Source organism: Pygocentrus nattereri, chromosome 4 (assembly GCF_015220715.1).
Source record: "Pygocentrus nattereri isolate fPygNat1 chromosome 4, fPygNat1.pri, whole genome shotgun sequence".
NCBI lineage: Eukaryota > Metazoa > Chordata > Actinopteri > Characiformes > Serrasalmidae > Pygocentrus > Pygocentrus nattereri.
Genome location: NC_051214.1, coordinates 270,540 through 282,500, shown reverse-complemented (window position 1 = coordinate 282,500; position 11,961 = coordinate 270,540). Strand labels below are relative to the sequence as shown.

Sequence of the window (11,961 nt, the reverse complement as noted above, 5' to 3'; positions counted from 1 at the left end):
GTGTTCGATTAAAGAGAAGCAGTTAAAACATAATCAGATGGTATTAATGTAGTACAGCCAATACTAACCCAGCTCTCACTGACCGACCTGATCAGATCCTGCTGTAATACTCACACATCACTGAGCGATGGAGAAGACTGGTGTGTGTGTTTGTGTGTTGTGTAATCGAGCGCTGTTGTAGAGAATTCCTGCCAGGCCGTGTCTGTGGAGCGAGAGACTCTCTGATCTGGAGGAAACCAGAGTTGTGCTTCTGTACGAGAGGAAGTGAAATGAGATACTGGGCCGGTTTAAATGTCACTGCAGTTGTTCCTCTTGTGTTTGTGTGGTAAACAGAACTTGCAGAACAATAACCGTCTTGCCCCCGAGCTGCGCACATGACGGGAGACCAGAGAGCGTGGAACCGAAAACGAGCTTGTCCTCTTGTGTCACAGAACAACACCATCAGGGTCCAGCTGCTGCACAGCGTCCACCCTGAGAGTGGCGGGGAAAGTGGCGGCGCTTAAGTTTACAGCGGTTCATGCAAATCTGATCTGTTTCTAGAGTGGCTTAAACATTTACACTGATCTCTGAACACGGTACTCGAATCAGTGCCGTGCAGGACGCTCTGTCAGCCGGCTACAGGCCCGCCGGCTGGACGTCCTCTTCTACTCCACTTCTGTTTCTCATACTCCGCTCGCGCTGGGTTCTCTGCTGCTGAATACACTCCTCACACTCCACCCCCCACTCTCTCTCCATGGAAACGACTTTACTCCTACAGGCGCGAGGCGTAACTCTCCTCCTGCTGAGGCAGATAAAGCAGCACTGGTTACATCAGCAATGGGTTGCGCTGCGTTATGGAGGTCGATAGAGCAGCGCTGAGTTAGAGCCTCACTACGGCCTCAGTGGTGGACAGAGCAGTGTTACATAAAACAGTTAGACCAGAGCACCACTAGATAGACAGTGACAGACAGGACCAAACACCACTCACTGACTGACCAAACACCACTCACTGACTGACTGACCAAACGCCACTCACTGACTGACCAAACACCACTCACTCGCTCACTGACCAAACACCACTCACTGACTGACCAAACACCACTCACTGACTGACCAAACACCACTCACTCACTCACTGACCAAACACCACTCACTGACTGACTGACCAAACACCACTCACTGACTGACCAAACACCACTCACTCGCTCACTGACCAAACACCACTCACTGACTGACCAAACACCACTCACTGACTGACCAAACACCACTCACTCACTCACTGACCAAACACCACTCACTGACTGACTGACCAAACACCACTCACTCGCTCACTGACCAAACACCACTCACTGACTGACCAAACACCACTCACTGACTGACTGACCAAACACCACTCACTGACTGACCAAACACCACTCACTGACTGACCAAACACCACTCACTCGCTCACTGACCAAACACCACTCACTGACTGACCAAACACCACTCACTGACTGACTGACCAAACACCACTCACTGACTGACCAAACACCACTCACTCGCTCACTGACCAAACACCACTCACTGACTGACCAAACACCACTCACTCGCTGACTGACCAAACACCACTCACTCGCTCACTGACCAAACACCACTCACTGACTGACCAAACACCACTCACTCGCTCACTGACCAAACACCACTCACTGACTGACCAAACACCACTCACTGACTGACTGACCAAACGCCACTCACTGACTGACTGACCAAACACCACTCACTGACTGACCAAACACCACTCACTCGCTCACTGACCAAACACCACTCACTGACTGACTGACCAAACACCACTCACTGACTGACCAAACACCACTCACTGACTGACTGACCAAACACCACTCACTCACTCACTCACTGACCAAACACCACTTACACACTGACCACCACTCACTCACTCACTGACCAAACACCACTCACTCACTCACTGACCAAACACCACTCACTGACTGACCAAACACCACTCACTCACTCACTGACCACCACTCACTCACTGACCAAACACCACTCACTCACTGACTGACCAAACACCACTCACTCACTGACCACCACTCACTGACTGACTGACCAAACACCACTCACTCACTCACTGACCAAACACCACTCACTCACTGACCAAACACCACTCACTCACTGACTGACCAAACACCACTCACTCACTGACTGACCAAAGACCACTCACTCACTGACCACCACTCACTGACTGACTGACCAAACACCACTCACTCACTGACTGACCAAACACCACTCACTCACTCACTGACCAAACACCACTCACTCACTGACCAAACACCACTCACTCACTGACCAAACACCACTCACTCACTGACCAAACACCACTCACTCACTCACTCACTGACTGACCAAACACCACTCACTCACTGACTGACCAAACACCACTCACTCGCTCACTGACCAAACACCACTCACTCACTGACTGACCAAACACCACTCACTCACTGACTGACCAAACACCACTCTCTCACTCTCTGACTGACCATACATCATTCATTCACTCACTGACCACACATCCACCCAGCTGAGCATCACCCAATCCCTCTGACTCCTGTGCTGGTCAGTAACTGACCGGTGGGGAATCAGAGATCAGCTCGTGCTTGTCTCTGTAGCGGCTTTTATACCGCGGGGCTCTTATTTTAGTCTGTTTTGCTCCAATCTCTCCAGCTCCATTGTTCACGCGCCGCTAAAGCCCCGCCTCCGTGGGCCGGGCTCAGCGCTCTGATTGGCTGACGTTCGAAGCGGATGCGTCACCGCGCGCAGCGCCTGTCCATCCTCGCAGACCGCGCGCGTTCAGGAGCAACGGCGATAGAAACCAAACCAACACCCAGCAGAACCCACCAGCCAGACTTCAGGACCCTCAGCGCGGGGAGATCTGCTCTCCGGTCCGGTGCGCGCGGCGAGGCAGGCGCTGTCCGAGGCTCAGAGTTCGTGGGTTCGGTCCCCGGGCGGTGAATCGCGAGGCGAGGCGAGGCTCGGGCTCTTTGTCTGCGGGTCGCTGTTGTCGGAGCGGAGCGCAGCGCAGCGGAGCGATGGGAGCGCAGTTCTCCAAAGGCGCCGCGAAGGGCGAGACCGCGGCGGCGGACACACCCGGAGAGGCGGCGGCCTCGTGCAAACCCAACGGCCAGGTGAGCGCTCACCTTACCCCGACCGCGGTGGCGCGTCGGGGACCCTGCTTCCCCCAGCGCGGGGGGGTCTTGCAGCTCCGCTGAGGAGAGTCTGGGGTCATTTTCGAAGTTTCTTGTTTGGGGTCGCTGAGTTTGGGGCGCCTTCACTGGACGTCCATTCTGGACCAGATACTGACCACATGATTTGGGGTCTGTGTCCAGTTTTCTCCGCATTTCTCGGGTTTGACCGTTACTGGGGGCTTTCCCCCCCTTTCTGCATCGCAGGCCGGGCTGGGTCTCCCTCCTCCTCCCTGCCGGAACGTCTGTGCAGAGATCTATTGTTTGGAGGGGCAGCGGGGCAGGGGGGGCAGCGGGGCAGGGAGGGCGCTCCCCCCGGGCCGAGGAACGAGGGCAGTTAAGCGGCACACCTGGCGTCACTTTTCGCCGCCGGCGCGTTTTGCCCGAGCGCGAGCGCAGTGTGCACGGAACGGCGGGGGGCATTTAGACGGTTTGGTGGTGTTTGTTGGAGAGAAGGAGGTGCGGGAGCAACAATGGCTCGGGGCGCAGCTCACCACGCCTTTCCCCGCGGAGAGATGCTGCGGGCCCGCGCCGCGCGCGCTACTTCCCCGCCTTTATCACTCGAACCCGGCCCGTTTCCGGCGCCCGGTTCCTCTGAGCGGCTTTCCGGGCCACAAAGCTTATTAACGGGTGAATTTATTGAGTTGCTGTTTCACTTTTGGCGCTTCAGTTTATTTAGATTTCAGACAAAGACGCGCCGCCCCCTGGCGGCCACCACCGCGAACGGCGACCACGGCGGCGTTTTGCGTTTATAAAGACTCCGGAAGCGTTTCGGGTCGAATATTCACCGTTAAAGCAGGAAAGAAAGAGGCGAGAGTCCCGTCGGCTGGTCAGAATCGCTGGACAGGTCGACTGGAGCAAAACAAAGGCAGCGCCTTTGAGTCATTGTTTGGGCTAAGCCGCGGTCTCTGCTGCCCCCTGTGGCCGCTGGCGGAACAGCGTCACTGTTGGGATATTTGTGTTCAATTCGTTGCCCCAGCTCATCAAAACAAACCCGACATGATATTTATCAGATATAATTAAAATCGGCATGAAAAGGTTTCTTTACTCTGTTAAGTGTGTGTGTGTGTGTGTGTGTGCTGGTTTCTGGTGGTTCTGTAATGTGTTTTGGCTTTTTTAATGTGTTGGAATCACAGAGTGAAGGATCCTAATGGTTTAACTGGAGACCAGTGGCTGATTCTAAATGCATTTGATGGATCTGTACTGCAGGAAACTAGAAACATTAAAAGCCAGTTACCATTAGAAAGGAAAAGCATTAGGTTTGAACCCTTTAACGGATCCTTTCCCTGCAGGGTGGCGAGTTCGTAAAGCACTGAGTGGAATGATGTGATAATCGTGGCTGTAGCCTGAAGTCCGGAGCGTCTTTACAGGATTTAGCCTGTTGCTGTTCCCTGGAGCTCCGAGCTCAGAGCGTTTTCTTTTCCTGTCCAGCTGGTCTGTTGGTGCTGGGCCTGATTTCACCGCTGGCTTGTCCTTCAGTCTGAAAGGTTCTCGGTTCTTTGTTGTGGTGTAGTGGAGGTGGGCGCAGTTCTCCGGCTGGCCTGCGGGGGCGCCTGCTGTTTGTGGTTTATATGAATGTGTCCGTGCTGCTGGCGCCTCAGCGCACCGTGTGGTAACCGCGTGTCTCTCTGCTACAGGAGAACGGCCACGTGAAGGTGAACGGCGACGCGTCTCCTGCAGCGGCGGAGGGGAAGGAGGAGGTGCAGGCTAACGGCAGCGCGGCGGCAGAGGAGCAGCCCAAAGAGGAGGAGGGCGAGAAGGCCGAGGCCGTGGTAGCTCCGGCTGAGAAGGAGACAGGAGAGGGAGAGCAGGAGAAGGAGGCGGAGAAAGAGAAGGAAGAGGGAGAATCTGCCACTGCTGCGCCGGCTGAGGGCGAGGCTGCCACACCCTCCACCAGCAACGAGACACCCAAGAAGAAGAAGAAGCGCTTCTCCTTCAAGAAATCCTTCAAGCTGAGTGGCTTCTCCTTCAAGAAGACCAAGAAGGAGACAGGAGAGGGAACCGAGGAGGCCGCGGGCGCTTCAGACGAAGCAAAGGCGGAAGGAGGCGAAGCTTCTGGCGAGGAGGCAAAGCCTGCCAGTGAGGAGACCAAGCCCGAGGCGGACGAGGGCGCCGCGGCGACCAGCCTGGAGAAACCCGAGGCCAAGGAGGCAGAGAAACCAGCGGAGGAGCCCAAAGCTGCCAGCCCGGCTGAGGAGGCTCCTAAACCGGAGGAGAAACCGGCCGAGCCCGTGGACGAGCCCGCTCCCACCGCCGTCCAGGAGGAGGCGCCAAAGCAAGAGGAAGCAGCTCCTGCCGCACAGGAAGCGGAGTCCAGTCCAGTGACGACCGCCGAGCCTGTGGCGGAGTAACACACACACACTCACATACACACATTCTCACACACACACACACACGCATACTCATACACACACTGAGACACACACACATTGACACACACACTCACTCATGAAAAATAAAAAACACAGAAAAAGGAAAATCAAAGATCGAGAACGTTTCCCTGTTTGGACGCTGGAGTTGGTTCCGGGTCCAGAGGCTTTGGAGAACTTTGTCTAGAGCCAGGGATCTTTTACAGCTTTTATTTTTATTTCTTTTTCTTTTCTCTTTTATACACCCCCCCCAAAACTCCACCCTCGGGAGCCGAGCGGTGGACGGCTACACTGTAGAGAAACGCGTCCTCTTCGTTTGGCCGAGAGTTGCTGGCGTCAGTATTCGTTTTGTTGCCTTTTCTTTTTTGCATTTTTATACAAAAAAGGGGAAGAGAGTAAATTAGTCTGCCCTCGGCATGAAGCAGGCGGGAGGGGTTTGGAGGGGACATGGGGCGGGGCGAAGGAGGGCACCATCGTGCCTGGGATTCGTGCCACAGACTCACTGTGGAAGAGTAGTCGTGAATAAAGAGTGACCAGCTACAATCGCACCGCAGTTCACAACACTACAGGCGTTTCTGCACTCGGCCGGTGTGTCCGGCTCCCAGCGCTAGTTACTAGGACGACGTTTTAACGGTAGGATCTCCGCTCTTTAGCTGTCTCAGTGGTTTGTGTAGGACGCTGGGCCTGGTTCCGGCTCTCCGGGCCTGGTTCCGGCTCTCCGGGCGCGAGGACGTGTAAGTATGTATAGGAGGGTGTTTTTAACTGTGATTTATTGTACAAATGAAATGTGGATCTGGAGAAGCACACGCAGCTCTCTCACCACCGAGCTGGATTTTGTAAGATAATGAAATAAAGTGAAAAACTCATCCTGAAGATCTTTTAAGTGATTTTGAACTCAAACCAAGCTGTGACTCTTTCTACTGTGGTTCCTGCAGACGATGCTTTTATTTCCTCGGTGGTCTTTAAGAAAAATAATGATGATAATTACGGAATCTTTCTATCAGATGCAAAATGTCTGTGTAGCATCCTGTCTTTCCCTTTTCCTTCCTTTTGTAAATACTGGAAAGCTTTGATTTGACTTGGAGGCGGAATGTAACTCTGCTTACGAGGCAGCGGCTACTAAAGCTCCTGCTGGAGGTGCTCGGACGTCTCTGAGCTCACGATGCGAAATAAATGTGAATGAAACTTCTGAACATCTGGTCTCCTTTATTTACAACTGGGGGGCGGGGTTTGGGGTGGGGGGGGGTGTTTTTGTGACCAAACACACGACATGAACTCTGGACCTGCTGAGCATTAGCATTAGCATTAGCACTACTAAATGTTAGCAGGTGCGCTAATGAAGGAAGAGGTCCAGGCCGTGTGATTAGATCTGAAGAGAGTCTGTAGAACGTCAGCGAGGCAGTCTGACGTACCGGTTTGACCAGTTTGGGGTATAAAAGGTAAAAATGAGTCCTGCCTGAAAAGACCATTAGAAACCATTAGGATTAAAACAGAATGCTTTCTAACAGGAGTTGAGTTAGTAGGTTAATATAAAGGTCACTAACTACTTGTAGAACACCTTTAGATCCCATTAGGAAACCATTAAATGCATTTCAAGACCTGTTAAACCACTAGAGTCCTTTACACTGTAATATCAACCCATTAAAAAGACAAATCACACTACAGAACTGGGTTTTCAGCAGGGCTGCAGTCTAGGATCACACACAGGTCTTGTATTTGGACTGAACCACGGTGCAGATGTTGATCCAGTTTTCCTTCAGTGGGAAGTGCAGTAATTTACACTGGACCCGTGTGGAAAACCAGCCCAGCTGTCAAAGGGGGGGGGGGGGGGTTGTATGTTGATTAGCTCTCTGTCTCTCTTTCTGTCTCTCTCTCTCTCTTTCTGTCTCTCTCTCTCCCCATCTCTCTCTTACTGTCTCTCCCTGTCTGTCTGTCTCTCTCACGCTCTCTCTTACTCTCTCTCTCTTAGTGACCCGTTTAATTTGATACCAGAGGAGCCTGAACAATAAGGGGGCCTTCCGGAGCTTTCTCTACAGCCCCCCGCGCCCCTCCCCCAGGGTACCACCCTGACATCTAATACGCAGTGATGATGTCAGAGAGTGGCTCTGAATACAGCAGCACAGAGGAACGTCCCACACCTGCAGATCACGTTCTCACAGTTCGGTCTGAGAACTGTGAGCCGCGTAAGAGGAGACGACAAGATCAGGTTCTACAACTGGGCTCTGCCCCCAACACAGGAGCTCCCACCATGAGGCACTAAGGGCTGCGCAGAGGGGAAACCCCCCCCACCCCACGCTCACCTGTTATAAGCTCAGAATGTTTTATCATCATCGTTACTTTTATTCAAACCTTTATGAATCTCTGAATTTACCACAAGCACTTGAGCCTGAACAACAGTGATTTATTCCCAGCCAAACCGCCTGGTAGTTTTAACTGTGTGGGGTAAATAAACACGAGACCTCGCCTCACTGTTCATTAGGCAAAGCCACGACAAGCACTACTTACTCTGTAAAGAGTCAAACAGGCGTTCTTACACTAAAAACCAGCGTCCTGTTTAATGAGGTGACCGCAATAAAGCGCTGACCGAGAGTAAAACATTACACTGTTCATTAATCGACCGAACGCTGTCCACTCTGGCCGAGCACCTCTACCAACACGCCGGTAAAGAAGAGTGTGACTCTAGTCAGTTCCAGTTAGCTGAGGTTACCATGGCAACACGGAGCTCCAGGCTGCTGGTTATGATGCTGTTGTGATTGTTTTTCTGCTGAGTGTAATGAGAGTGAGAGGGAGGGTCACTCCTGTGGCCTCGCCGAGGCTCAGGCCCGTTTCTATGGAGTATGAAAGGTTCATTTCGGAGAGTTCATGCCTGTTTGCCCCTTTCCAGAAGAGTCACACGTATCCCACACGTGTCTACAGTATGTAAAGCTGCGTTTTCTTGCGACTCACGCGGAATCACACGCGAAGTGAAGCACGTTATCACACGTAATCATGTGATAGAAGGCAAAAACCAAGTTTACTCACATGTGACGGCATGTTTTCCTGGGAGGGACTGATAGGAGTTTAGGTGAAGATGCTTATAAAGTGTTTATTAATTAAAGTTTCAACCATTAATAAAGTGAATAAACACAGATATCATGGTAACATATTTACTGTAAGGTTCTGTTCATATACCTACAATCAGCTCATCACGAGTCTGACATAACCTATAGAAACGTTTATGAACGCTTATTCCGACCCGCGTCGCTGCTTTCGCTGATCTTAATCAGTCAGCTGAAGCAGCCTTTACGACGGATGGCGCCTGCTGGAAGAAGCATTAATAAACTGTTATGTAGGGTTATGTCAGGTATCATGACATGCTGATGTAGGTGTCATGAAGGACCCTGCAGTAAAATCATTAATGAACAGTAATAACACATTAATAAAGGGCAGCTGCTGTAAGTGATGGAGGAGACTGTGAGATCTGAGCGTGGAGGAAAGTGAATTTACGACTCTCATACTGCTGATTACATCATTAATAAGGCTCCGCCCCCATGGAGCTCAAATCACCGTTACTGCAGATACGGCCCTGCAGGGGGACGAAGACCAAACAAGACCACAAGGACCACGTCAACATATGTGGGTGCTTTATATACAGTAACCAGAAAATGACCACTGACCAGACACAGACAGACAGACAGACACAGAAACACACACAGACAGACAGACAGACACACAGACAGACAGACACAGAAACACAGACACACAGACAGACACACAGACTAACACACAGACTAACACAGACAGACACACACACACAGACAGACTAACACACACACAGACTAACACAGACAGACAAAACACACAGACAGACACACAGACACACACACACACACACACACACACACACACACACACAGACAGACTAACAAACACACAGAGTAACACAGACAAACACAGAGACTAACACAGACAGACAAACACACAAACAGGCAGACAAACACACAGAGAGGCAGACACAGACAGACAAACACAGAGAGGCAGACGCAGACAGACAAACACAGAGAGGCAGACGCAGACAGACAAACACAGAGAGGCAGACACAGACAGACAGACAAACACACAGACAGACACACACACAAACACAGACAGACAAACACACAAATACACAGACAGACTAACACAGACAGGCAGGCAGACCGGCAGAGCTGGTAACCATAGAGACTCCACAATGAGAAAGTTTGAAAAATGCACATGAACAAAAGAAGTGGAACAGCAGCGCCTCCCAGTGGAGGAGGAGGAAACGGCACCAGCTGCAGCTGTTTGTTTTCAAATCTGCAGTTGTGACTGAACAACAGCACCAACAGCCTTCATCAGATCCGCCCCGTTAACACGACGCGTCGGCGGGTTTTATTACACAGATATAACTACTGTAATAACGTCAAAACTGTCCATCTTTACTGATCACACGATGGTTCAGTACATACAGAACACTAACAGACGCTTCTTCAAGGGTTCTTTACTGAAGATAACTGCTCTGCATAGAACCCTGAAAAATCTAATCTCTGCATGGCAACTCAGTTCTCCAGACTGATGAATGTTCTGCCTCTGTGTCCAGGAGACCAGATGGAAAGGAAGCAAGGCCAGGAACATTGGAGGTGGATTCAAACTGTTCTATCATGGTGTAGAGAGGAAGAGAAACGGAGTAGGGATAATCCTAAAGGAACAGCTTGGGAAAAGTGTTCTGGATGTAAAGAGAGTGTCAGACAGGATCATGAGCCTGAAGTTGGAGGTTGATGGTGTGATTTTGAATGTGGTCAGTTCATAAGCACCACAGGTTGGTTGTCAGTTAGAGGAGAAAGAGGAATTCTGGAGTAAGATGGATGAAGTGGTAGATGGTGTCCCTAGAGAGGAGAGATTGGTGATTGGTGCAGACTTCAATGGACATGTTGGTGAAGGGAACAGAGGGGATGAAGAGGTGCTGGGTATGTATGGTGTGAAAGACAGAAATGCGGAAGGTCAGATGGTTGTAGATTTTGTGAAGAGAATGGAAACGGCTGTGGTGAACACGTATTTTCAGAAGAAGAACACAGGGTGACATACAAGAGTGGAGGGAGGTGCACACAGGTGGATTATATCCTTAGCAGGAGATGCCACCTAAAGGAGATTGGAGATTGTAAAGTGGTACCAGGGGAAAGTGTAGCAAGGCAGCATAGGGTGGTTGTCTGTAGAATGAGATTAGAAACAGAGAAGAGGAAGAGAGTGAAGACAGAGCCAAAGATTAGATGGTGGAAGCTGAAGGAGGAGGATGGTTGCAGGCAGTTCAGGGAAAATTGCAACAGGCCCTTGGGGGCAGTGAGGAGCTGCCTGAGGACTGGGAAACTACAGCTAAGGTGGTGAGAGAAACTGGCAGGAATGTGTTGGGTGTTTCGTCTGGTCAGAGGAAAGAAGACAAGGAAAGTTGGTGGTGGAATGAGGAAGTCCAGGAGAGTATTCAGAAGAAGAAGGCAGCTAAGAAAAAGTGGGATAACCAGAGAGATGAAGGAAGTAGGCAGGAGTGCTGTGAGGCTAGTCGCATAGCGAAAAGAATGGTGGCAAAGGCAAAGGCTCAGGCCTATGATGAGCTGTATGAGAGGCTGGACAGTAAAGAAGGAGTAAAGGACTTGTATCGCTTGGCTAAACAGAGAGATAGAGCTGGAAAGGATGTACAGCAGGTTAGGCTGATAAAGGATAGAGAGGGAAATGTACTAGTGAGTGAACAGAGAGTGATGAGTAGATGGAAGGAGGACTTTGAAGAACTAATGAATGAGGAAAACGAGAGAGAGAGGAGGACAACGGGGGAGAGATAGAGGATCGGGAAGTGCAGAGAATTAGTAAGGTGGAAGTGAGGGCAGCTTTAAAAAGGATGAAGAATGGAAAGGCAGTTGGTCCAGATGACAGACCTGTGGAGGTATGGAGATGTTTAGGAGAGAAGCCAGTGGACTTTTTAACCAGGTTGTTTAACAAAATCCTGGAGAGTGAGAGGATGCCTGATGAGTGGAGAAGCAGTGCACTGGTCCCCATTTTTAAGAACAAGGGTGATGTGCAGAGCTGCAGTAACTACAGTGGTATAAAGTTGATGAGCCACGCCATGAAGGTATGGGAAAGAGTTGTTGAAGCAAGGCTGAGGCGAGAGGTTCAGATCAGTGAGCAGCAGTTTGGTTTCAGATGCAATTTTTGCGTTGAGAGTGTTGGTAGAGAAGTACAGAGAAGGTCAGAAGGAGCTGCATTGTGTCTTTGTGGATCTAGAGAAGGCAGATGATAGGGTGCCAAGACAGGAACTGTGCTACTGTATGAGGAAATCAGGTGTAGCTGAAAAGTATGTTAGGGTGGTGCAGGACATGTATGAGGATAGTGAGACA

At 50.9% G+C, this 11,961-nt stretch overlaps 1 protein-coding gene across 1 annotated transcript; it reads left to right on the top strand.

Moving 5' to 3' along the window:
- The first annotated feature begins 2,788 nt into the window (after nt 1-2,788).
- Nucleotides 2,789-6,777, top strand: marcksa (myristoylated alanine-rich protein kinase C substrate a). The gene is made up of 2 exons (XM_017689188.2): nt 2,789-3,158; nt 4,853-6,777. The coding sequence occupies exons 1-2, from the start codon at nt 3,063-3,065 to the stop codon at nt 5,564-5,566; spliced, it is 810 nt and encodes a 269-aa protein (XP_017544677.1). The 5' UTR covers nt 2,789-3,062; the 3' UTR covers nt 5,567-6,777.
- Nucleotides 6,778-11,961: the final 5,184 nt, after the last annotated feature.

What these genes read in the sequence shown, in the direction of transcription:
- marcksa (XM_017689188.2), top strand. Translation starts at nt 3,063, where the DNA reads ATGGGAGCGCAGTTCTCCAAAGGCGCCGCGAAGGGCGAGACCGCGGCG. An exon ending in CGTGCAAACCCAACGGCCAG is followed by an intron (nt 3,159 to 4,852) that starts GTGAGCGCTCAC and finishes TCTCTGCTACAG; the next exon opens with GAGAACGGCCACGTGAAGGT.